General features: G+C 43.4%; 1 protein-coding gene across 1 annotated transcript; it reads left to right on the plus strand.

Moving 5' to 3' along the window:
* The first annotated feature begins 79 nt into the window (after positions 1 to 79).
* On the plus strand, positions 80 to 24371 carry CCDC13 (coiled-coil domain containing 13). The gene is made up of 15 exons (XM_088534752.1): positions 80 to 352; positions 3544 to 3692; positions 5929 to 6071; positions 8089 to 8178; positions 8901 to 9017; positions 10229 to 10333; positions 11479 to 11643; positions 12662 to 12838; positions 13235 to 13441; positions 14554 to 14690; positions 17096 to 17179; positions 17996 to 18136; positions 21019 to 21173; positions 23415 to 23526; positions 24039 to 24371. The coding sequence occupies exons 1-15, from the start codon at positions 135 to 137 to the stop codon at positions 24196 to 24198; spliced, it is 2160 nt and encodes a 719-aa protein (XP_088390878.1). The 5' UTR covers positions 80 to 134; the 3' UTR covers positions 24199 to 24371.
* Positions 24372 to 25917: the final 1546 nt, after the last annotated feature.

Consider the following 25917-nt stretch of genomic DNA (forward strand, 5'->3'; position numbering starts at 1 on the left):
GGACAGCGGCAGCTGGAAGAGACCCAGCGGGCCATGAGGAAACGCTACTGAGCTGCTGCTGGAAAAGGACACCTGGAAAGCGAGGTGGATCCCTGCTGCTTCCTCTTCCCTTCTCCTTACGCTCCCAGCAAGCCATGGCCTCGGAAGTCGGCGTGAACGAGCGTTTTCAAAGCCAGTTTAAGGCCCTCCAGGAGCACCAGCAAAGGAGGCTGCGAAATCTGATGGCGAGGAAGAAGGAGAAGCAGAATGGCCAGAAGGGCAGTAATGGTGACACAGCAGGGGCTTTCGGCAGCCAGGATAACCTAAATCTGCTTGAAATCGGGCATCCTGAAAATGATGATGTCAACAAAAGGTAAAGATGTAGCAGCACTGCTTTGACTTCCTTTAGGAAGTCAAAAAAAACATGTTTTGCATCTGATCCTAGGAAATTCACATTGAGTCCATAGGGCACTTGGTGTCTGCAGCTGTGTACTGGGCTTCTGTTGCCATAAGGAAAATCTCACTGTCTTAATATATTTACCCACTGCCATGTGCTTTTTACCTTTATGGGGAACTGAAAGACAGGGGCTCTGAGGGAGATGTGCCCTGGGCAGCCAGGTACTATCTGAACAAGCCCTGTCACCCAGAATTGCTGATATCTGCTGAACTGGTGGTGAGTGCCTGGATTTGTACATGATTTCCTGCCAAGTTTCCTGACAAGTTTCCATTGAAAGATCTGCTCAAAGCATCACATGGCTAAGGGTGCCAGCAGAAGTGTTCCTGTGCCCTGTCAGGCAGCCTGACCCGAGTTATCAGGTCAAAAGACTCCACAGAAGGGTCTGGTGGATAGAGTTGCCTGGCAGTGAAGGCATTTAACGGGGTTATACAAGGTAAGGGTTTAAATTTCTCTGAGGACAGGGGTTTGGATCCCTTCCATTGCGAGCAGTACCTTAGCTGTGAGGACACTGGATATATCTGGAGCGGGTCTCTCTCAATCTTGCTTTTGGAGCTCTGTGCATAATTCAAATTTCTGCTCCATGAAGTTGAACTCGGGCCTCAGCTCTTTCATCTCCCTCCTAGGACCCCGCCAGTCCCTCTGACCCAATTAATAAGTATAAATACAAACTGGAACAGGTCTGAGGTTGGAGGCATCCCAAGAGCGTCTGCAGTGTTGGGCAAGTTTTACTGCTTTTCAGGAATGAAACCAGCTTGAGAAACTCCTGCTGCTGCTTCCTGGTCTCCCCCTTTGCAGTGATGCTGAGAGATGTCGTGGGGCCGTGCTGGAACCTGGATGCACTTTCTGAGGCAAGGGGATTTGTAGCCCAAGTCACTCCAGTGATCCAGTTTATAGCTTTACCCCCACAGACTGTTTCCTTGTCACCACGATGGGGTGATAAACCGTGGTACAGGAGCAGGAAGGAGGGGCTGTGTTAGGAGAGGCTACTCCCTGCTCAGCTTGAAGGTGTGATTAATTCAGGGTGCTCTTACTTCATTTTCAGTGAGATTTATGGTAGGAGTAAGAGAGTGCTGATTCATCTGGATCATCCTCTGCCTCTGACATCCTTTGCTTCCTTGTGAAATACCTGCGGTCAGCAAAAGAGTGGTATGAGTCTCTCATCCAGGCAGACCGAGCTGCTTCTGGAAGGGGTTCACTGTCATGTACTGATACTGTTTTACAGTGTTCCCATGACTGCAAATTAGAGTTTGTTCCAGAATAACAGGGCTCCGTTTGTTTTGCAGTGACAGTGATTTTTGCATGTCATGTTTGTTTATAAAAGCACTTTAAAAACATTTCCCATCTCAGAAGTCTCCTTCTTCTGAGCTTTGGGAATTTGTTGTTCCTTCCTTCCTTCCTTTCTTCCTTCCATCATCCTCAGAAATTTTGTTTAGGGAAGTGGTTAGCTGACCTTTCTGTCCTCAATTTTGTTCTTTCTGTAACTCTTACCTTCTCTGGTTGTTTGGTGCACTTCAAGATTAAATGATTCTCCCCATCACGTGGACACCCAGAGCTGAGAAAGGTACTTGCCTGAATTTCAATCACTGGCCTCGCTTACAGGCTTTGCCTGGCTTTAATTTCTTGAACAAGAGTGAAAAAAGGTTAGTTTTCTACTGCCTGTTCCTTTTGGTTGGGTTTCCAGAGCTGGGCCACTTTCTGCCTTTGTAACATGTAAAGTAGCATGACATGATGTGATGGAGAAGAGACTCCAGCTGTGTGCAGCTGGGATTTCCATCCATCCCAATAACAGTAACGTTCGTCAAGTTCTGGAAGCCAGCTCTGAAGTAGACATCGTTGATCAGATGTGCTAAGAACACAGAACTTTTATTCTTTTTAATTCCATAACTATCAAAAATGATTTAATGCTCATGATTGTGCCCTAATTAAATCTGCACAGTGTTGTTGCCTGCTTCCATGAGTGGTACATGGGGGAGTAACTTAATTTTGTCTTTTCTCTGCCCAGATTGCTGCTTTCTGTGGTCGTCATCTTTGCAAAAAGCTGCCTTTGATCTCCCTTTGATTTGTGGCTTTGAAACAGAAATGCATTGCTTAATTATGGATTGTGAAGTGTCTTGTACATCGAGTTTGCTAGCTGTTTTTTTTCTAGCACTGTCATTTATTCTGAAATGCGTTTACAGCGTGTGTCTTGAGAAGCTAAAGTCCACTTGGAGCAAAAAATCTTGCTTTCACAGTATGAAATTGGCTAAATGGTATGTTCAAAATTAGATCATGTCAGTAATTCTCAGGCTCAATCCACTTGCCCACAAATTGGGTGGCTAGTGGTGTCCAAGAGGCTCTGGGCTCCTTACCTGGGTCCCAGAAGTTTTCCCAAGGATCCTGCATGTAGGCAGCTCAGATACCCTGGGCCATCCTAAGTAAAAATTTGTGTGTCAGCAACCGAATCGAGCCCCTCAGGCCTTTAATCCTGGATTTTATGTTTGGAGGAGTTGTCCCTTTTGCTGTAAGGGCAGCAAAGAGGTTAAAGTTTCTCATTATCTGGATGCCTTAGAGAGATGAAAACCTTAAATGTTACTAAATGTACTGAAGAACAGAAGCAAGGCCGTTTCCTCCCTTTCAGGGGGCTTTCTGCTGTTCATTGTTTCTAAATGATTTCCAAAAAGTAACATTAACAATACAAATTGACGTCAGCCCATCCTGGTGGGAATCCAAGAAAATCACACGAGGACGCAAGAAATTGGTCTTTCGTGAATTGCCATGAAACATTCATTTTTCAAAGAGAAAACCTCAGTAGTAGCTTTTGTAGTTTATAGTGAGGATTCCATTCAAGGAGTTTAAGGCTATATTTGGAAAAGGAATGGGAGCTTGTACTGGCTTTGGTAAGTGTAGAAAGTAAAGTGTGAATGTCAAATGCTAAAGCTGAGCCTGCCTGGTTTCCCCTGTAGAACCAAACCAGTAAGAGTGACTGAGATGAGGCTGTTCAGTAACCTCAGGAGCCCTGAAAAGATACTTGTTCTGTGATGTTTCCCCCCAACAACACAAGGAAGTGCAGAATTTCCGAAGAAAGAAGCTGACAGCGATATTTGCCTTTATGTCTTGTCTTTTATCAGGTTGCTTGAGGCTGAGAACGAGCAACTCCAGGATCAGCTTCGAGAAGTCAGAGATGAGAATGGGAGACTGTACAAGTTGGTGAGAGAGAAAGATTTTGAAATAAAGCAACTCCAGAAAAAAATCCAGGAGGACAAACTGGCTCTGTCGGGTAAACACAATAACTGTATTCACATTATGTTATTTCCAGTGTTTGCTTAATGCTGGTGACAATAGAGCTAGGACAACGGGCTCATAGTGCAAAACTTCTGCAATGAAATACTGATGTGACTGGTCCTTACCTGCTTCATAAAAAAAAAAAGACAACATGACTGGAGTACTCATTATACTAAAAAATATTTCAGTCGTGTTGTTGTTGCTTCCATTCTCCCTTCCTGAATTAGCTGCTGATAGGAGGAAGCAAATTCATCTCTGGCCTGAGAAAGAATTGTCCTCTGAGACTCGTTGTTGAGCTCATCCTGATTTTTCATACTACTGAAATCACTTGGATCTGAACTTTGAAAATACTCAGACATCCAAGTATTCACTTAGTCGACACTCAGAGTTGCTACCTAAACTTGCAGGACCCTAAGCTGCCCTGTTTGGCATTGACAGTTCTCTGAAGATTCCTGTTTCCTTTTTGCAGGAATCTTGTTGCTTTATTGGCAGTGGGAAGTTCCTCACTGTGATTTGATTTGACATGATGGCCTTTACATGTGGAATGGCACATGTGCTCAAAGATCTATGTCTTACACTCCGCTTTATGAGCTGCAAAATCCAGATACTCCCCATCATAGAAAGGGAGTTATTGGAAGGACTAAAGCATCTCTGAAATTGTCACATAGGAGAGGACCTAAGGCTCAAAATGTTATTACTGATAATTGCAGGTCCACTAAAAGAAACATTGTGCTCCTTTGGGGTTCACAGTGGTCTGTGTTCCTCACAGATCTTTTCTGAACTTAAAATTACTGTCAAAAAATTACTGTCATGGAAGTCACTTTTGAGAAAACTCTGTTAGTGCTGATGGGCAGCATTGCAGCCTACTCCACTCTGCCTTTTCAGGCCCCTTTTGTTGGAATGCCTGAATAGGGCACATGCAGGAGCTGGCTGAAAACAAAGTCCATGTCCAGCTTTTAAAGTGCCTGGCACGTCCTCTGAAAAGGGAGCGGTGCAGCCTGAGCCTCTTCCACTGGGTGCCACTGTTGTTCAGGACAGCACTGATGGCTGGGCTAGCAGAGAAGGGGGAGCAATACCCACAAGCATAACTAAATAATGCATACATTACACCTTCATTCTGTATCATTAGCTCTAGTTTGCATTTGGGAGAGATGACAGATTGTTTCTGGATCCAGGACAAGGAGACAGAAGTGCTGTTTTAGCTTATTTACCTGACTTGGTTTCTGGCTTGTGCCAGTTTGCTCCCTGCCTCTGTTCCTTATCTGCACTGTGGCAAAACCTCACCCACTCTTCGGGGAATTAGAAGCTTTAATTAAATGTGTGCAAGACCCTCACATGGAAGCACCAGCCTGTTTTTGTTTAGTACTTACTGTTGTCCTTAGTAGCCATTTCCTGGGAGAACTGAAGGAGAGTGAAAGGGTTAAAGAGAAGAGCAACAGCCTAGTTCCATCCTCGTGTCTACTTCCAAGTTCTCTTGTTGCAAGCTGGTATTCCTTGAGAACTAGAGGTGTCCTTGGATGTTTTGTGCAGTTACATTGATTGTACACTTACATAAGAATGTTTTTTTCACAGTGTGATGTGAAAAAAGCCAAGGGGCAGACAATAAGTCCCACTTTACCTATGACACTATTGAAACCCTCTCTGATGAGGAGTTGAATGAGAGTCTGTTTAAAAGAGCACAGTAGTGCAGGAAGACTCCTTGTGTAATTGTAAAGAACGTATAAATAGGCACAATGAAATTTCCCAAACTTCATCATCAACCTAACTAAAATAATGTCTAACTTTTAGGACGGAGATCTAGAAAAGTTTCTCTTCAGTGGCTCCTCCAGCAATAAGTAACCAGCACAAAATAGCACATTTTTCACTAATGTGCCACAAAAACCTATTCCTAACAGTCCTTTGCAGCGATGGGCAGAAAACACTTCTGCCTTTCTGCATAGTAACGTTGCTACTGCAGATTTCATGGCCTTCTGACATGCTAAAGGGTGAAATTTGGCTTTCCCAGCTGCAGTGCTGAGTCAGTGCACCAAGCTGGAATCCAACTGGAATCACTGATGCCTCTTTTCCCTTAGCTTTTCATGTAAGTGCTTGGCACAGCTCTGGGACTAATGAATTAAGACAACAGAAGTGTGCTGTGCACTGGCCAGAAGAACAAAACATCATCTCCTCTGAATAAGAAGACATTACAGAGCCTGTAAAATCTATCCTTTGCTTTTTTATTTACTTTTCAGGGACATCTGGTATAGCTGGGGATATTGCAGCCACTAAAATAGTTGAATTGGCCAAAAAGAATCGGGAGATAACGGCTGAGACTGAGAGTGAAAAGGCCAAAGTGAAGCAACTGAATAACAGAGTCAAAGAGCTGGAGCGAGAAGTGAGACCTTTTTTGTTGTTCTCTTCTACTGTGTTAGAATATAGAAATCCAACTTTTGGGGTAGAGAAGTTTGAGAAACTGTGGGTTCGACGGTTGTTCCAGTCTGAATTTGCTTCTGCATCCATGTTTGCTCTGAGGTTTTGTCATTCCTGTCTGTGCTAGGAGGGAGGGATGTGCATCTTAGGTGTTCCAGCTTGAAAGGAGGAACTAAGGAAAGCGATCAGTAAATTATAATGAGCCAAAGATTTATGGAATCCAAGTTTTTTCCCTTGCACATGAAGCACAGAGGCTTTTCAGTATGGCAATGATATTTTCAGATTTTTTTTTAATGAGCAGGACAAATTTCATACCATGATGCCTTACATCCCCACCTTACTAGTCCTCATCATGAATTGTTCTGAGTTTTATTCCTCCACTTAATAAAATCTGATTTTTTTGGCACAGATACTTATGGAACCACAACAGTAACAAACTATGCCACTTAAGATGGCAAAATTGCACTGAGGCAGATTAATTTTCATGCTTTAGTAGGGTTTTTTTTTTTAATATGTGCTTTGGCAGGATTGATTTTATTCAGATAACTGCTGAAATGCAAACTCGACACCCTGATATGAGTGTATAATTTGGCCATTGGCTAGGACTGCTCATCCTTACACAACTCTGGTGAACCTTTGTATCACTTTAATATTTTTTTTTCTGCACTTTGCCCACTTAGAAGAGCTCATTTCAATATATCAATAGATTTTATGATGCTGACAAATGCATTTTGACTCAGTCTTTTACAGTCACTTATTTTCGTGAATCATGGATCGATCAGGATTGTACCCTGGTTACCCGAAAGATAAGGAAGTAGTAGATGAAATGTTTGAGAACTGCATAAATCCAAAGCATTCTCATCAAAGGGGCCTTGTTGAACAGCTGACAGGGACGTCGCGTGTGGCTGAGGACGTGCTGAAGTCGCACAAATAGGGCAGCTATCTATGAATAATTTCAAGAAAAATCAACTTGGTAACAATCCTCTGCGGCAGAAACGTAATGACCAGTTCAAACAGAAACTTAAAATAATGCCAGATATTGGCAGGAAAAAAAAGAGGGCATAGCCATTCCAGGGAAGTAAGTCATGCTCAAAGCAACTGACAGTTGTTGTTGATCAAAGCAGAGATATAAATACTAGGATTGTCCCAGTGTTTCCTGGACACTAACACCATCAAAATCAAAAACAAATGAAGTAACCTGAGATAGAGATGAAACATCATGTGAAGCCCCTGCTATCACAGATTCACCTCTGTCAAGCAACCACCTTACTCTCCATTGGATCTAGAGGGACCCATCTTTCTCCACTGATTGTAGAAAAAATTAAAGACTGCTGAAGTGCAATTTGGTTGCCCATATATAGGTGCTATTAGAGATATCAGTTCACCTCCCAAACATCCACATGAGGCTGTCAGATATGACATAGGACTTGCAGGTTCATAAATGTTACGTTAGATTTATCCCAGCTAAGAAACAGAACCTTAATATCGTTTACTAAATCCCAGCTACAGGACATTAGATAGTCATTTAAATGTCTTTTGTGGATAGTTATTTGCCTGTGATTTTTATTGTAAAGTGAATAAACTGTCATCCAGCATCTAGATCGCATGTGCCCATCTCTCCTGTGCATGATCTATATTTATAAGTATAAATACCTGTTTTATGAATCTCAGATGAGAAAATCCCCCAGAAGTATCCAGGCTTCATAACTATAACCAATACCATCTCAGCAAATCACAAACATTTCCACTGAAGTTCTTCTACAGCAAAATAACATAACCTTTCTTGGGATAAATCTCTGGAAAAAAATGAAACAGCTTCCTCTGACTGCATTTGAAAAGCAAGGGGAAATGAAATCTTTTTTTCTGCTAGTGTTAATAAACATCCACATCCAAACTGCTGTTATGCTTTTTTTTTGCTAATTAACCTTCATTTGAGATGTTTCTTTATGCATACTTTACCTACAGTGCATTTTTTTTTCCAGCTACAGGCAGCCATGGGAAAAATCCATTCTCTTGGTGGTGGTGACTCAGGAATCAAACAGTCTACTCTGAAGATGATAGAAGAAAACTTGGTATGAATTGTAATCATATAGAAGAAAGAATGACAGTGATGCTGACTGTCTCTTATTGTGCAATCTCTTTCTTCGTTAAAAGGATGAATCACTGTCATAAGTTTTGTAACCAAATGGCTCTAATTCCATCGTACCTCCAGAAATAGGGAATACATTTGCATGAATCTTAAAAAAGATTCAGGGATCCTGGTGAATCTGTGCTTTCCATCACTAAGTGGTAACAGTGACTGTGAAAGCCTGGCTGATTTAGAAGCTAAGTTCAAGATCAGAGGCTGCAGTTCAGACAGTTCTAGATCCTGTTCCCAACTCTGCCATCTGCTGCCTTGGGAATGCAGAGCAGGCCACCAGATTCCTCTGTCTGAGCGTTTGTCAAAGCGTTTGGGGTTTCTCTGGAAGTGGAGAGGATCATTCGTGTTCACTGCTGTGCAGGGAGCATGACCAATCTACCAGGATCCAGGGCTCTGCTGTGAAAGTATTACACTTAGTCCGAAGAGCAAGAGTTAAATCTGATCTTCTGTGTTTTGAGGAGCTGCATTTCAGTCTGAAATTGCCTTTGCTGAGAGGTCTCTGTATCTCCTTTAATGTCCATGCACCTTTCCATTCTGTATCCACAGATCCTAGAGGCCTAATTTTCCTCATCGCTGTATGTTCACCTTTTTCTTAGTCACTTCAGTTTTTCACTGAGGATTCTGTCCTTACCGAATCCATCCTTCTCTTCAAAGGCTGAAAGTCCAGAGGTGAAGGCGTTGCAAGAAAAACTAACTGCAGCTAATTTTAAAGTGATGGAGTATCGTAATCAGCTCCAAGCCACAAAACAAGAACTGAAGATGACTCAAAAGGTACTGCTCCAAGATGCAATCTGTGGCTACAATCATGTGCAGGAGAAACTCTCGTTAAAGCCAGGGGTGGCTTCTTTTCCTTTGGTTCTAGTGGATTTTTATAGAGGAAACAGAAGACATGAGACTAATGGTTGCATTGAAAAATGTATACATAGGATAGAGAATTCATGTTCTTCATTCGTAAGTGGATGAATATTTCCATTCTTTCTACTGCTGTGATAAAACACAGATTCTTTAAGGTTCAAAAGTCACAGTCCAGCAAAACAGGCCTGTCATTGACTTGAAGAGTACATTCAATCCATTCCTCTTTGCAAAAACTCTTAATTATGTATTTACTTTAAATGTCCCATTGAAGTCAATAGGATTTGAGACCCTTCTTGAAGTAAAGCACATTTAAACAGTTTGCTTGATTGACATCCCGAGTAACCTTTTCCTCTTCGATTCGTGATGGATTTTAATGCTTTCCTCTGCACTCTGCTTGCTTTAGTTTCATCACTTTGCATGAGACCTGCAATGCGGATTAGAGAATATGGTCCTAAAAATAGAACTGCTGCTGACCTTTTTATAAATAATTCAAATGCTCTTCATACTAACTTTAGCTCTCCTTAATGTGTCTGCTTCACAAGTGTGCAAGAGGCTGGCTCTGTGCCTGATTACAAGGAAGTACCCTAATTTGTATCTCTACTCTTCCTGTTTAGTTCTGGCTGTGTATTCCTGGTATCCAAAAATACTGGCCTATATTGAAAACTGTCACCAATGCTTAGTGACCATTGGTGATGAATTTGAAACCCTCTTTTTACATGAGTAGTGGTTTGACATCTTGCTATATTGCTAGATAGTACAGCTTGATGCTCTCTAAAGGCAGGCAGCAAATTATGGATTTGTGTTTGCCAAAACGATAGCTAAAACTTTTTTTATGATTCCTTTTAAAAGCTACACAGAATAGTGATTGAACTTCAAAATACTGAAATATTTTCATACCCATTTCATTGAGTGAAACGATTCATGTTAGCCCACCCCTTCCAACCATTATTAATGTCTAATAATGATCTGAAACAGCTTACATCGCATGGGTTACTGGATATCAGCTACAGTCGTTAAAGGCTATGTATACAGATACAGGGTTTTTTATTTACTCTTAAAAAGAGGTTTTCTTGCATTGTCCCACGTGTGCTTTAGCTTTGTTGTTAATGTTAAACCCTTCCTTGTAGCTGTTAGCAAATGAAGTTGGTGAAGATGTGAATATTCAGAGTCTCCTGACCAATTCTGGCAGCTGGCGTGGACGAGCCCAGCAAATTCTAGTTCTCCAAGGCAAGGTGAGTTAAGACCTTGCATGGTGCTGTGTGAGGTGGGTGCCAGGCTACTCTCTCTAAGTACATATATTTACTTCAATTTGCAGTAAACATCCTGTTAATTCTTCATTAAATAATTCTTAGCATCTATTCCTGCTTATAAGACATAGCCCAGTAATACTCCTTTCAAGTAGTTTGGTATGTAAGAGTCCTGTTATTCTGCTGTTGAAATGTGTTTCAATGAACTGTGATTTTTGCACTCTGATTGATTGAAATTGCTAACCTCTGCTTTCCCACGAAGAAAATACATTTTCCTTCCGTTAGGATCCCTGCCTGGCATTCCCCTGAAGTTTTTAGGTACTGTACTGAAGTCTGCTGTGCTGTCAAAGTTTCCCTTTTTCCACAGTCAATGGAAATCAAGTCAGTACAGTCACTGGTGACAGAACAAGGTCAGCTTGCAAGACTCCCCAGAACAAGGCAGAAAACTGCTTTAGCAGTGCCCACTTCCCTTCACTGACTATAAAAGAAGTCTGTAGTGAACAGCTCAGATTTAGGGACTGTGTTCAGCTCCCCACGTGTGCCCTGCGCTACATCAGCTGGCACGAGATGTGTATCCCACTGACCTCTGGTTATTGCTTCGGAAGGACATGGATGCCCTGTAGGTTCTGTGCCATGTGTGTCAGATGTCCCCAGTATCCCATGGCGTCTAAAACAGCCCTGAGCACTTAAAGTTCACACTATGCCTTGTGCCATAGATGTTGTGGACGTCGTGACTAGTGATCCTTCTAAAAATCAAGACGCTTAAATATGCAGGAGAGAATGTGAGTATAATCTTAGAGTGCAATTCTGTTACCTACACGTGTGTCTCGTGCCATTGGAGATGCTTTGTGCTGGGAAGCTCCCACATGGGATCTTCCATGTGGGTCTCCCATGTGTCCTGGGTCTCCTGTAGCTCTTGTGTCCTGTCCCCTGCCAGGGCAGGTGCCTTGGATGCCCTATGCACCTGTATGTTTGCTAGCAGCTAACAAATTTTAGTGTGAAAGAACAGACGCTGTGTTAGTTAACCATGGTAATGTCAAGAAGTAAATGGCAAGATGCTACACACAGAGCTCCCTTTGTGTGTACTTTAATGCTGGAGCAGTGTCTTGAGTCGTCATGTTGTCCCCTAGGTTCGAGAACTGGAGAGTCGTCTGTGTCAAAACAAAAGCAAAACGTCAGCAACCGAAATGGATGATGAACTGGTGGCACTTACTGACCCAAGGAGGTTGTCAGTCCAAGAGAAGAACTTGCTGAAGATCCGCAGCTTGGAAAAAGAGAAGAAAGAAGCCTTGGAGGTAAAACCTGTGACTTAACAGACTCCTACGTGGAATATGTAGTGGTAATAACTTGGACATTTTGCATTCATCCCAAATAACCTTTCTAGGAGGCATTGGGTCTTATCCTCCATCTGTCATGTGCGGTTGTTACAAAATACAAACAGGCATCCGGTGCTCAGGGTTTGAGAGGGGCTGTCACTGGTGGTGCACGTTGTAACCCCAGAGCTGGAAAGGATCCACAGAAAGCATTGAGCCAACTATATACATTCATGTTAGCAAAGCTCATTTTCCTGTGCTCCTTTCCTACATTCAGTTCCATAAAGGCCACTTGGCACTTGCCCAGAGGTTGATTAGTTGCTGCTTTTCTCGTCACAGCTTAACCATGCAACAGAGCGAGCAATGGGTGATACAGACCTTTCACTCTTGGCACTGAGAATGAAAGAGAAGATTTATAGCCACAGGCACACAGCACAAGGGAGATTTTCCTTGATAGCTGTAAATCTGCATAGCTTCACTTCTCAATTTGTGTTGCAGGCTCCACTCGTGATAAGTTTCCTTGTACTTACCCATACTAAATCTCTAGCAGATTCCCTGGCCTATTTAATTTGGGCCAAAACATGGCTTGAGAGACAACGGTTCCTAGCAGGCAGTGAGGATATGGCCACTGTGTATCTGTAAGAAAGAGAGTTTCCCCATGGAAAAAGTTTATCAGAAGAATATTCACGTGAATTATGAGGTGAATGGAAGATCAGGAACACAGTGAATTAGCTTTTTACACAAAATTAGAATTTGCTTCCATCCGTGTACTGGATCAACATAATTCACTTTTATTCTTAAGCAGACAGATCTCTTCTGATGCTGACAAGCAGGTGGTGAATAGTGTGTCTAGTTCCTACTGAGGAAGGGAATATGGGATGCCATTTCCCTGGTTTGGATTCTACCAGGCAATATGTGATCCCTTGAACTCGCCAGAGCACATAGGGCTGGGTGACAAGCTGTAGCTGTCGTTTCTTATGCTGTGTTTGCATTGCTGCAGAAACTCTCTGGGGAATATGATGCTCTCCAAAAAGATCATGAGGAGGTGAAAAAGAAACTTGATGCATCAAAAGCCAGGAACAAAGTGCTGTGCAGCGAAGTGAAAACCCTGAAGGGACAGATCGTAACCCTGCTGGAGAAGGGCAAACACGACGACGAGCTCATCGACGCCTTGCTGGTACAGTCTGACTGCTGTCCCTGGTCCCAGGCCCTGCAGATCAGCACTTCCTGTAACTGATGAAACGTGGCATCATTTTGTGACATAGTGACACAGGCAGCCCTGGAATATACAGGGCTGATGAATCAAACCGTGAGCCAGCGCTTTTATGGCCAGCTAAAACCTTCTGCACTTGATATCAGATGGAGCAGAGGCTGCAGAACAGCACCAGGGTGTGGAGTAGCACTAGAGACATCAGTTTGCTTAGACCAGGAAAAATGGCTTTGACAGGGCGGAGGATTGTCCTAGCGTTCATAAATATGTGTTTGTCTTAAGGGGTATGGAGTACCTGTGTATTCTTAACCCCTGGCTACAAAAGTGAACATACCATTCATTGTTTCTAATTTTTTTTTTCAGAGCCAGCAGAAGCAAATGCAGGAGATTTTGATGCACCTGAGCCAACAGGATGAGAAGAATAAGGAGTCCCAGCAGATGCTAGGGCAGCACTTGAACAGCGAGGCTCAGAAACAAAACTGCCTTATAGAGCAGCTCAAGCAGATGGTGGCTGAACGAGAGGCGAAGGTTAAAGAACTGGAAGAAGAGATTGGGCAGCTCACACTGCAGGTAGAGGAATTCTGTTGGAATGATAAAGGAGTTCTTGTAACTCAGAGTTTCTTTCCCATTTGTACTTATTTTTTCCCTCAAGCCTTTTAAGCTGCAGAAGACACAGGGGTAGTTGCCTCAACATGTGGCTCTATGCCAAGACTATGCCATGTGGCTGACATCGGGGCTGGACTGCAGAAGGTTCTCCTCAGTTTTTAGTGTTTTTGGCTGCTACTTGCAGCAAGCAGGCAAGCACAGCCAAGACCAACATTGCCAGGCTGCCCTGGAACCTGCTGCATCCTACTATGGGAGCAGGGAGACCTCTAAAAGCTACTCCCTTCTCCCACCTGTAAAGCCCTTCCAAAAATTCCTCTCTAAAAGAGTCAGCAAGATCGGCTCCTTATGGACCAGTGTATTAAAAATGTTTCCCACCTTTATGGTCTGCTGCTACAAGCTGACAGATGCGAGATGATGCTGTCCTTGGAGCACAGGCGTAGGGACTGAGAGTTACTCTGCAAACCTGCCAAAGGCTCCTGCTTACTTACAGCCAGATTTTGTATTTAGGCATCCAACTGTCAATGATATAAGAAGAAATGGGAGAAATGGAAAATTATGCCTTAAGCAGCCTTTGGGGCTTTTATTTTTTGACCTTTGCTGTTATACCGATCTTTTTTTTTGTCCTGTGATTCAGCTCCAAGTGAGCTCCAAGTCACTTCTCCTCATAGGGGTGATGGTGAGATTGTGGATCTGTCAGTAGTGGGACTGTAGAGCTGAACCCTTATCTTTACCTTTTTATCTTTTAAAAGATAAAATGTAGGGAAGGAGAATAAAGTAACACTGCTGGCAATGGCAGTGCTGTGGGTTTTCTAGCCACGCTGTGTGCCCCTGTAACTTCATATGAAAATGCACTTTTTACTGGTTTGTGCTTTTCTTTGTGGCTTTGTTTCCATCTTGCAAGGGATAGAAATTAAAGAAAAGCTTCTGAGAAAGTCCTGTAAATCAAAAGTTGTGATGTACATGTAGCAATAGCCCTAAGCAGCTGATCAGGTAACAACGCAACTCTGCTCCTTTGAGCTAAGTCCATTAATACCTTCCATGAACAGACATTGACATAATCAATCCAACATTAACAGAATAAATCTGCCCATCAAGGAGACAGCTCAGGAGTCGCTGGTTTATCACCCTTTGAGCACGCAGAAGATACCAGTTTTACTCTGCTCAGGACCCTGGCATCAGGCAGTGATCAGGCTGGAAGGACTGGATCTGCTCGGTAAGAAGACCCAAATGTCAATGTTTAAAATAACATTGCTCGGAAGCATCATTTTCCCAGGCAGTTGTATGAAACTGCAAGCACAGTTTGCAAATGCTGTGCTGTTTGCAGTATAGAAATCTTCCTTCTTGCACATTTGTCCTGGGACAGAGTAAGATATGTGGACTTGCAGACATCACTGCATTCAGCCTGATTTTGGTGCAGCTAATTCTTTCTCCAGCTCGGATGAGGTTTATGTGGTCAGCTTAAGTGCCTTTGGTTCTTGTCTTATTATGAGAAACAGGGCTTCTAATGAGCAAGCTTCTGAAAGCAGAGTGGAAAGTTAATGCAAAACTGTTTGAGGTAAGCACTAAATCACTGGTGCATTATTTAAATCAATAAAGATGTTTCAAGTGGGATTTCCGTGCAGAAATGTTGTTGGGTTAATGGCCACGTTAGTTGTTCTTCATGCATACACTTTTTCAAGCCTCACTAAGGACTATTAATTTACATTAATCTTAAAAACGTTCATAGCTCTGATTTTTGTTTAAAATCATGCTACTGTGGGACACTCTGGCTGTGTAAAGGGACCAGAGACACCAGTGGAAATTATATCTCTTCCTAGAAGAAAAAAATGCTCTTTTCATTGCTAAAATGTTCATCCTCTAAACGAGGATGTGGTCTTGAGACTCATGTTAGGAGGAAAGAGGGAATTTTCACAAAGATCAAATTGCAACTAATTTCTCTTACACAACCTTTTAAAAACTCCCTTACCAGTTCACTTTCAACATGGAGCTTGGCCTGGAAAATGGCAGGTATATTCCTAAGAACGTTACTATAAAATTAAAAATATATATATTCCAAGTGTTTTCTGCCCTTGAAAATGCACATTCCCATTTTATTTCCAGCCTGCAGATCTGATTTGTACAAGCTGCTAATAATTTTGTTTTCGTGGGATATGCTAGGGATGATCTTAGTGTCTATGGAAGGGTTTTGCTGTAATAGTGGAAAGGTAATTGGCAGTGGCTGTTGTGAACATAGTGCCCTGTGTGGGCTTCACACTGTTCAGAAGCTGTGTGACAGGGGCAAAATCTGTATTTTATCCCATTTTACTGTTCCTGATAACTTCAGATTTCTGCTGCTGGTAGGTAAGAGGGCACGGAGAAAATCTGGGCTGGCAAGTGGCTTTGTAGAAGTTGCAATGCAGAAATTACTGCTGGAGCACATGGCTCTGTCATGAAAATAGCTGGTGTTTCAGATGGGCAAATGAATGAGTCTGAGCATTGCCAGAGCCATTAATAATTTGGTCAGCAGAGCTGGCTGCATTAACTTTAATATGCTGATGAACCCTCTATCTCGTTCTACTTTAGTGGATCATCTTTTCCTTTTGGGAAAGATTAAATGGAATATGCTATAAATAGGAGCAACCCACCCCTTGGAGATGTCAAAATGAAAATCTGCATTTTTAGATTGGGCCACTTTTGTCATTACCAGCCTCAACTTGGGTTTGGGATGGATTGACCAGAAGGCAGCTATGCCTGTTCTGTAATATTAAGGCTTATATCCCCTGTTGGCTGCAGCTTTGAGACAAAGAAACTTGGGCTTAATCTACAGGGACTTGCCTTTAGGCAACTGAGTTCAAGTTCTGAAATCAAAGACCAGGATTTTATGTCCCAGGCATATGTATCACTAGGCATAAAACTCATCCAGACTTGAAGAAACACTGGTGTTATCAGCTGAGCTCTCTTTCCATAGTAAATGCCTGACAAATCTTCCTGAGGGTCTTCACACAGTAAAAGAATTAAACAAAATGCAATTATCTGGATGAATATATTAGATAAAGTGTATTTTAAGAGGCGTTTGGAATCAAAAATCCCTGCCTGGCTGCAGCTGGTGTGAAAACTTGCACCGTGCAGCCTCCCTCACAGCAGCACAGGGAGTTGTGCTGGTCACTGTGGGCTGTAGTGTCACATCCAGCATCTAGGATGGATGGGGAAAGGGAGGGGGAAAGGGATGGGCAAAGGGAGCAGCAGTGTCTGGTGGGGTGGTTCTTTGTGTGAGCAGCTTGAACGAAGCAGCATCAAGAGCTGCCCCTGCTCACGAGTCACTTCGTGGCTGCTCTTCCAGCCACGTGTTAACACCTGGAGCTCCAGAATGCTGCTCTCAAGGGCTGGAAAAACATCCCTGGAAGCGCAAAGATCAAACATCGATCGGGCAGACTCTGCTGGAGACACAAGGTGCTTTTGCAGCACGTTTTGGAGTCCGAGAGCAAGCTAAGCTGTTGTGCATGTGATAGGTATTTAGGTGGCACTAAGAGTCTGTCTGCTGTCAAGCAGCAATAAACACAAATGCTGGAAAATCACAGGAGCTCCTGGAGAGCTGCCCTGTGCAGAGCCCAGTGCCTAACAAAGCTCTTTTCCTCCTAGCACCGTGTCCAAGATGGGCCATACCCTTGTGGAGTCGCCAGCTACCAAGCCTTCCCTCTGCTGTAATCACACCACACCTGGAAGGTATGGATATAACGTCCCTCATAAACATGAAATATCTCCTGCCAGGCTCTGCACGCTGCTGGCAGCCCTTAGCCCTGCCTTGCTCCTATCCCTGACAGGTTCTTTCCCCATCTTTCCTATCTGATAGTGCCAATGGGTGTAGACACGGGCTCTATTGCCTTTTTGCTCTCTTAATTGCTTCAGTTTATTACTATTTTTATGCCCTCATAACTCCTATTTCTCCTTTCTCACTCCTGCCCCTCCATATTTCTGTGTGTTTTTATGTTTGCCCCAAAGGAGCTATTCCTGAATATTCCTGTGCAGAGAGATAGGGGGAGGAATGAGCAAAGTCCGCAGTGATGGGATACACGGAAGAACTGCCCCATTTTGTTCATCACCTTGTTAGATAAGAGAATGATCATCGTACTGATGCTGCCCGAAGCCTTTTAGTTAGGGAAAATCAATATCCTGCTACTGAATAGCTTAGTGCAGCACTTTGGAGAACGCACATGCCGGCGCCTCTGGCTTTGGCAGCAGCAGCAGAAGCAGAGTCAGCATTTGTGAACTGACCCGCAGTGAAAGGTGCTTTTCAGGGGTGGTGGGAAGGAGGTGCAGAGCTGCAAGGGAAAGGCCCTTCCTTTTGCTTCATTTCCTCCTCTGTGTTCCCCACATAGCGCAGTATGAGGGGCTGGTGCCGGGGGCAGGCAGTGAGCTTGGCTCTGCAGCCTCACCGGGCCTTGGGACAAGCACATTTTGCTCCGTTTCTCAAACCTCCCTTTGTTTCCTCTCCCTCCGCTGTGGCACGAGACACATTTTCCTTTTGCTTTGCTCCTCTAGGCTCGCTGGGACGGGCAGCCCGGAGGGGAAGGAGCTGCACGCGCAGCTCACGGAGCAGCTCACGGAGCAGCGGGCGCTGCGCCAGGCCGCCCAGGTGGAGCGGGACAGGCTGCTGGGGCTGGTCTCCGTGCTGCACAAAAGGTCGGTCCCACATCCCTGGCGGGATGCTGGAATTAAGGAGCTGCTGGGCAGACACACGTGTGACCCGCGCGCCCTGCGCTGCCGTTTGGGACTCCTTTAAATAGGAGCTTTACAAAAATTCTGCTCAGTTTCACAGAGTTGATTGCCCTGTGAGGAGAGGCTGAGGGAGCTGGGCCTGTTCAGCCTGGAGAAGAGAAGGCTGAGAGGGGATCTAATCAGTGTCTATAAGTACCTCAAGGGAGGCAGTGAGGAGGATGGGGCTGGCTTCTTTTCAGCGGTGGCCACCGACAGAACTAGAGGTAATGGCCACAAACTGAAGCACCAAAAGTTCCACAGGAACTTAAGGAAAAATTTCTTGACAGTGAGGGTGCCAGAGCACTGGAACAGGCTGCCCAGAGAGGTTGTGGAGTCTCCTTCTCTGGAGATCTTCCAAACCCGCTTGGACGCAGTCCTGTGCCACGTGCTCTAGGTGACCCTGCGTGTGCAGGGGGGTTGGACTAGATGACCTCTAGAGGTCCTTTCCAACCTTCAGCATTCTGTGATTCTATGATTTTTTTTATCCTTCTAGAACAAAGGGCAAAAAATGGAGTCATCTGCAAGCCTGCCACACCTCTGTGCATCTACAAGTGGTGTATTTATGTACATGTGGTATTATTTAGGCAGCAACATTACTCATCAGTAGTAAATTCTGTAATTCTCATTATAGTCTGACTTCTCTTACAGAAGCTTTTCGCATTCTTACAAGTTTCATTGTATCCCTTTTTTTGTTTCAATTAATTTCTTCTCATTTAACTGATGTAGAGCAGTGATTTTTTTTTCCATTATTCAATTCAATTTAATACAATGTTGAAACCCAGCTATGTTTAAGGAGGACAAAGTAAGCAAAGTCTTCTCTCTTTAGACCCCTTTTAGCTACTGATTTTTTTCCCAGTTACAGAATCTGCATTATTTGATTCCTAAATCTGTATTCAAGCTTCTAGGAAGATGCTTTTTGTCGCTATGCTTTTGAAGTCAATACATCCAACTTGCTTTATTTTATGTCAGTTGCTGTTTCTCATTTGTCTGTTTTTTGTTCTATACAACTGATCACAGTCAGAGAAATAAATTTCTTTATAATCCTTGGAAAGGTATTGTCCCCTGTTGCTTTTAAGGGCTAAATCATGGAAATACACAAGTGGGAAATTCTATTCATGTAACTCCATGTGCCTTTAATAGAGCTATGCAATTAGGTAAGGACAGAGATGTGAGTGACTGCTGAATTGGGTCATAGTGAATGTGGGATAATGAAGAACACAGAGTCAGTGAAATGCACAGTTAAGGATAAAATGTACCATAAACTGATGATTCAGCAACACCATCATTACCATTTATCAAGAGCTCCTTCGGGTAAAGTAAGTTTTGTGAGGCTGTGTTCAACAATTCTTGGAATACCTCAGGATAATATACTACCCAGTCATATCTCAACACAAATATGTGTTAAAAAGTCAGGCCTTTCTCCCCTTTCTTTCTCTGTTGGAGCATAGGGCAACCAAAACTCAAGGGATATATATGATGTTTAAGTCCAGGGAAGTTCACTGGAAGTGGCTGTATGGATTCCTCTACAGCAAGAGCCTGTAACAGCTGCCAGAATTTAGGATTTGCTTTTTGCAATCAGTTCCTGCAGAGCAGAAGCCTTTCAGAAGAATACACCATAGCAGGTGGTTTGTAGGATCAGTTCCCTGGGGAAAGGAGAAGAAGCCAGAGGAATATTCCAGTGGAAGTCACTCGTATTGACAGAAGTTTTCATAAGAAATGACCAGTTCTTTCATAAGAAATGCCCAGTTATCCTAATGTGGATGGTAGGGGACCACCTGCTCAAATGCAAGTTTAGTGAATTCAGAACCACTGAAGAGAAATAAGTGTTCACATAGCACGTCACCAGCCTGGCAACTCACTGCACAGGGTGCCAGCGTCTTGCCTGTAGCTAGATTTGAAAGACAGTGGTGTAACTTTATTATAATTGAATTATTTTTCACTTATGTTAGCTAGGAGGGAAACAAGACTAATCAAATCTCTTGATTCAGGGAGGAAGCAGCTATCACCCTTGGGGTCAAGAAGAAAAATCTTTTATTTCAAAGACAGTGAGTCAGTTCAGGATTCATTGGATACAGGAGTCAGTTCAGGATTCTCTCTAACTTTAAATTCCTTTAAATCATTTGGTATTGGGCACTACCCCAAACAAGATGCACTGTTGGCTACATTTGTGGGTGCACAGCGAATTTTTATAGTTAATTGTCAAAGCTGTTATGTGGAGTAAACAGAGAAGTTTGCTCTTCCCTATGAAATTCCAGGGTTGCTCATTATTTTCTCTTCCACTCAGCTTCCTCCATGGTAGTTTCTGTTGGCCAGGTTTGTTAAAAACAATATTCAGCTTCTTTTTGTGCTTTCAGATAAGCGATGCAGAACAGCTAAATGCTAAATAGTGTTTTTATAAACTACTTCCCGTCTAGATTTCCCCAATGTGTTTAAAAAATGCAATTTATTATTCCTCTAATTAATGATCTCCCCTCAACTATTTGCAGCTTCTCATGAGTGGGAGATTTACCCAAGCAGCCAGTGCTAAGGGATCTAAGCAACCTCCATTAATGGACCAATTATTTATAACTCTACTCATTAGTTAATTCTGTTTTGCATCCAAATTTGGAGGATGTCCTCTGGAAGGATTGCACTGGGATTTCTGCCTTTGGATACAGGGAAAATTCTTCTGTTCCCTCTTTGGAGAACTGTGCAGCAAGAAGCAGAACTCAGTACTAAGCCTGATTCGTACTGGGCTCCTCACAGTCATGACATGAAGAGGTTGAACTACTGTTTTTTTGTTTGTTTGTTCGTTTTTTGTGTATCAGGGTGGAGGAAACCAGTGATAAAGTTCTGGAAGCTGAGAAGAAGCTTCAGGAAGAGCGGCGTCGCTGTGTCACGTTGGAGCAGCAGCTTGAAAAACTAAAAACGGATCCAGGGAAGAACACGGGTGCCCAGAAACCTCCCCCGAGGAGCAAGGCAGGTGAGGTGGAGCTCTGAGCAAGGAGAGTGTCCCCAGGCCATCTCCAAGGATATCAGGGATATCTGGATTCTCATTTTCTTGGCCTCACACACTGTGATTCAGAGCTGCTCAGAGCAGTGGACCGATACAGAAGGTGCAATCCTGGCCCCATATAATTCAAGGACCTTTGCCACGGATTTAAGTGGCACCAGGGCTTTTCCCACACGATGTTTTCATGGGATGAGGTTCTAGAGGAAGAGCTCGGTGCTGCTCTGTGCACAGCAGCCTGTTGCTGTGTCCCTCTTCTGCCTGAGGGCTTCCTCTGAAGGTTAAGAGCAGGATTAAAGGACGCATCCCAATTTAAGTCCTGTCAGTGCCCATGATGAACTGTTGCTCATGACGAAGTAATTAGATCTGGCATAATTTATTATCCCATGAACATGATAATCTCCTGCTATAAATATGAAAGCCTTGCTAGCCTAGTTAAAGAAGAATTCATGGCAAGGTGTAAAATTTTATTTCCCTGATCAGATCTTTTTATTGCTTAAGGACTCTGATTCTATAAAATATCTAAACCAATAAAATGCCACATATCCTTAAAGAAATTTTTACAGTGATTTCTCTTTTTATATATATTTTTATAAAATAGAAAGGCTTTAAATGCCAAGAGACAACGCTGGACAGTGATAGCAAGTGCTGCTTAAGCTTTCTGTGCTTCTCCCATCCTAGTGCACTTGTTTGACGATGAGATGTCTTGTATGGTGCCGCTCACGCTGGAAAATTACTCCTGCCCATAAAATACAGAAAAAGTTGTGCAGAAGAACTCAGAACCTGTCTTCTAGAGGAGGATTTAACTGTTTTTTTATCATTATTATTTATAAGAACTCAATAGCTTAAAGTGTTGTGTTATCCTACAGGTACATTTTCCGTTGTGGTCAGGCTGGGCTGCAGTAATGGTTTGGTGGATCCCCCCTAAAAAACTGGCATTTTGTGCTTGGAGGAAGCAAGCTGTAAACACAGCCTGCACAGCACTCCAGCGTCACAGGTTCCCCCTTACTAAACATTCAGTTCCTTATCTTTGTCTACCTAACAATTAAAGAAAATGAAGTAAGGATTAACACCAAGACTAGTAAGACAAACATCCCCATGCCCTTCTTTGAAAAAGGCAGCAGCACCTACTGACTTGGCAGAACACCCTGGAATCTGCACAAGAAGCCAGTCTGCAAGGCTGTAATTTACCTTTTTAGCAGAGCCTGTACGTTATCTAAATGCTTTCATGCCAGATAGTTGAGGAAATAAGAGATGAAAAACTTGAGTGTGTAATAGAGACTAGAGAACCCACTAATTTACATAATGTTCCCTTTTCTTTCTGAAAGGACAAAATTGGAGAGAGCTGATCTAATTACTAGTCTAATGTTTCTAGTCTCTTCAGTTGAACGGAAATAGATAGGGATGCTGAGCAGCTAGAAACAATCTACTTGTGTTTTAAGTGTAGTTTTTGCTTGGGATTTTTTTTTGGTCTTACCCAAATTTCTCATTTCCAAAGAAAATTCTGATTTCCAGAGAAATCCAAAGATAATATAGATAATTAACAGCAGGTTTTCCTCAATCCTGTAAAATACAACCTCAAGATAAAGGCATCTTCTTGGTTATGCAGTGTAACTATTTCTTCTCCAAACCCAGTAGTGAGGGTCAGAAACTAAGATCTTTCTCTTTTGACAGACTCTTAATTAGGAAAGTATTCCTGATTTAGAAAGCTTAATTTTAATTGCATTTATACACGCTTTCCTGAGTTGAACCTATACTGTGTTTATGCTGAGGATCACAAAGTGTTTCACACAAGCTGTTCCAGTGTGTGCCACACAAATATTGTCACAGTCGTTCAAAAAGCAACAGTTGTCACCAGCTTAAATGAAATACAATGACAAGGTAAAGATCAAAATAATGCCATTCAACCATTTCGATCATTTATTGTTTTGGCCACTTTAATATTTTTGATTTTTTTTTCCATTCTTAAGTAGATAAACACTTTAATTTAAGTGTTTAGCCATGAAATGTAAACACATAATGTTTTACTTTTGCTGAGAGGAGATTAAGAGAATGCTGACTCCTATATATTTACAATATATTCATGGATATGTGAAAAATTTGACAAACTTCTTAGTACTTATCCGTCACTTTCTGAGATTTAGTTGCTGTGCCAGCAGTGAAAAGATCACTTTTTTGTTTTATTAAAACTTCCATTTTTGATTAAATCTACAGGTCAATCCACGAGTCAGCCTAGAGTCACCTGGAGCGTGAGCGATAAGGAGCTTTCTGCAGCCCAGCTCTCCAAGCTGCCTCTGGAATCACAGATTCAAGAGCTGAGCACAAGGTAGCCTTGCCCTCCTCCGTGCAGTGACACTGTCATCTTCAGAAACTCAACAGAAACTCACCCTTGTCCTCCTAACAGTGATATTACCAGATCCTCAGATGATGGAACACAGCAACTCGGTAGAAATCACAGGATGTCTGTGAGCTGTTCTTTATCCATGTCACTCTTACACAAACTTCCTAATAATTATTCAAATAATATATACACCAGATGTGTTAAGCACTTGCAGAAAAAGACACCTTTTCTTTTTTTTAACTGTTGATAGCAAGCTTATTAATGAAATTAAAATCTTCATCTCTAGCAAAGCAGGTCTGAAAAGGGTCTTTACCTTCTAATATTCTCTGTCTCAAAGAGAAAAGGAACAAGTGTTTTTGTGCCTGCTCTCTCTCATGCCTGTCACACGACTAGCAGAGAGCATATGTTTCAGTGTTTCTTCTCTGGAGCAGAATCACTGTTTTCATTTGTTTGAAGCTCCACAGCTCACATGAAAGTTTCCTTTTGTTTCCTCACAGGCTTGTGATCCAGCTGGATGAGAATGAAGCTCTGAAAGCTGCTTTGGAAACTGCTGTGAGAATGAAGGAGGAAGACTTCAAACTGTACCAAGACACAATGGACCAAGTGAAGGAGATCTTTCTACAGGCCCTTCGGCAGCAGAAACAAGAGAAGAGTTAAGCAAGATATTCAGAATCCTTTGGACTGCCAAGGAGAGCCCTGGCATTATGCCCATGGATTGAAATGCAGCGTAAGTGTGTGTTTGCAGCATCAGATCATGTCATTTCTTTGGCCTTTGCAGGAGAGCATGAGAAATGGTGTTGAGCAGAAGCATAAAATCAAGGAGGATTTTGCATTTGGGCAAGTTCTATCTGTAAGGCTAAACAAGCAGCTGACTCCCAGCCTGCACGGGCTGTAGCTTGCTGGAGCTGGGGAAGCTGCAGCTCCCCAAAACTTCCCCTGGTTCCAGCAGAGCTTTCCTAGAGAGTGCTCAGTGTCTGATATGCTGCTGCACGTGTAGGAATTTGCCATGCAAAACTTATGCCAGCCCCTTCCCAAAGCCACGCCAGGAGCAAGTTTGGCTGTGAGGATTACCCCTACAATCAGGCAGGCTCGCTTCAAATTCAGCTCCTGTAATGGCTGATTCTGTATGAAACTTGCCTGCTGAGATACAAATGCCCCATTTCTTGGTCTCTGCATTCACTCATCAGTCAGGAAATGCTAGCGAAATGCAAGGCAAGTCCTCGACACGCTTTTGGTGGTGCTGAAATCCCTCCCATCTCCGTCACTTTCCTGCAGCCCGGGGAGAACGCGGAGCACAAGCTAATCAGGCATTAATTAACGTGCAGCTGGCCACACGGAGCCGCCCTCGGGGGCCGCCAGCCAACGGAGAGCTGCTCATTTCTGCACAGTGCTGCTTTGTTGAGAGTTTTTCAAAGCTCTCCCTTCTGCTCCGCTTTGTTAGGCTCTTTGCAAGCACGATGTTTGCCGGACCTTAGCCCCAGCCATCCCCAAAAAGGGGATTTTGCAGCGGGAGCAGGTTCCAGTTGCAGCCTGCGCTGAGGCAGGGCAGGGCGAGCAAGAGAGCAGAGCTGGGCCTGGCCCAGGTCCAGAGGGAGCCCCGTGGTCCCCGTTGTCCCCCTGTTTGGTCTCAGCAGTGGCTCTTCACATAGCTCAGAGTCCCTGCAAGGGGAGGCTGTGGAAGCGAGGAGAAGCCAACCAGGGAATTAACCCTCTCTGCACTTAGGAGAAGACTCTGCTTCCCAGCACGGTCGCTGAGCAAACTCAGCTGCAAGCTGCAGCGTCTGGCACAAACAGCAGGGCCAGAGCTGCTCTTTGCCACATTCCTCTTGCAGCAGCATTATTGAAGATGCATCTTGCAGCCCTCAGCCACCTCTCCAGCTTCTGACAGTCTGAGGAATCACAAATCCTCGATGCCCCGTGACTGTGATGGGGGAACAGATGCAATCTCATCCAAGTGAGCCACAATTTTCCTCTCTTCATCCTGATGGGGATTATGCAGCGTGGGGTCGACTGAGCAGCCAAAGAGAAGAAATCCATCCACCCCAGACATCTTTTAAGGACCTGCAGTGGTGAGCAGAAGATGCTGAAACCTTTGCTGAGCGGTGGCGAGAGGTGTGGATACTTTGCTATGTGTTGGCCACTAAATAAGGGCTGCGAGCTTGCAGCTGGAGATTTGATTTCGCTTACACAGAAGTGTGAATCAATAATATTTTAATGTAGGTCAGTGTACATGGGAGTCAATGTGCCGTCCTTTCCAGTACATGGTCAGCGTTTGGCTCCTGTCCTCACGATGAAGCAGTGGAGATCACACCACCTTCTAGCAAAATTCCCCCTGGGATGGCCATGAGGCATCCCGGGAAGCTCAGCTAAGAAACC

Source organism: Tinamus guttatus, unplaced genomic scaffold, assembly GCF_059628265.1.
Source record: "Tinamus guttatus ecotype Peru unplaced genomic scaffold, ASM5962826v1 Tinamus_guttatus_pri_ptg000599l, whole genome shotgun sequence".
Classification (NCBI taxonomy): Eukaryota; Metazoa; Chordata; class Aves; order Tinamiformes; family Tinamidae; genus Tinamus; species Tinamus guttatus.

Excerpts from the sequence above, each read along its gene's own strand:
- CCDC13 (XM_088534752.1), top strand. The coding sequence starts at position 135 with ATGGCCTCGGAAGTCGGCGTGAACGAGCGTTTTCAAAGCCAGTTTAAG. Across the intron at positions 6,072-8,088 it reads TCAAAGAGCTGGAGCGAGAA|CTACAGGCAGCCATGGGAAA; the intron begins GTGAGACCTTTT and ends TTTTTTTTCCAG. Across the intron at positions 14,691-17,095 it reads GGAAGGACTGGATCTGCTCG|CACCGTGTCCAAGATGGGCC; the intron begins GTAAGAAGACCC and ends TTTTCCTCCTAG.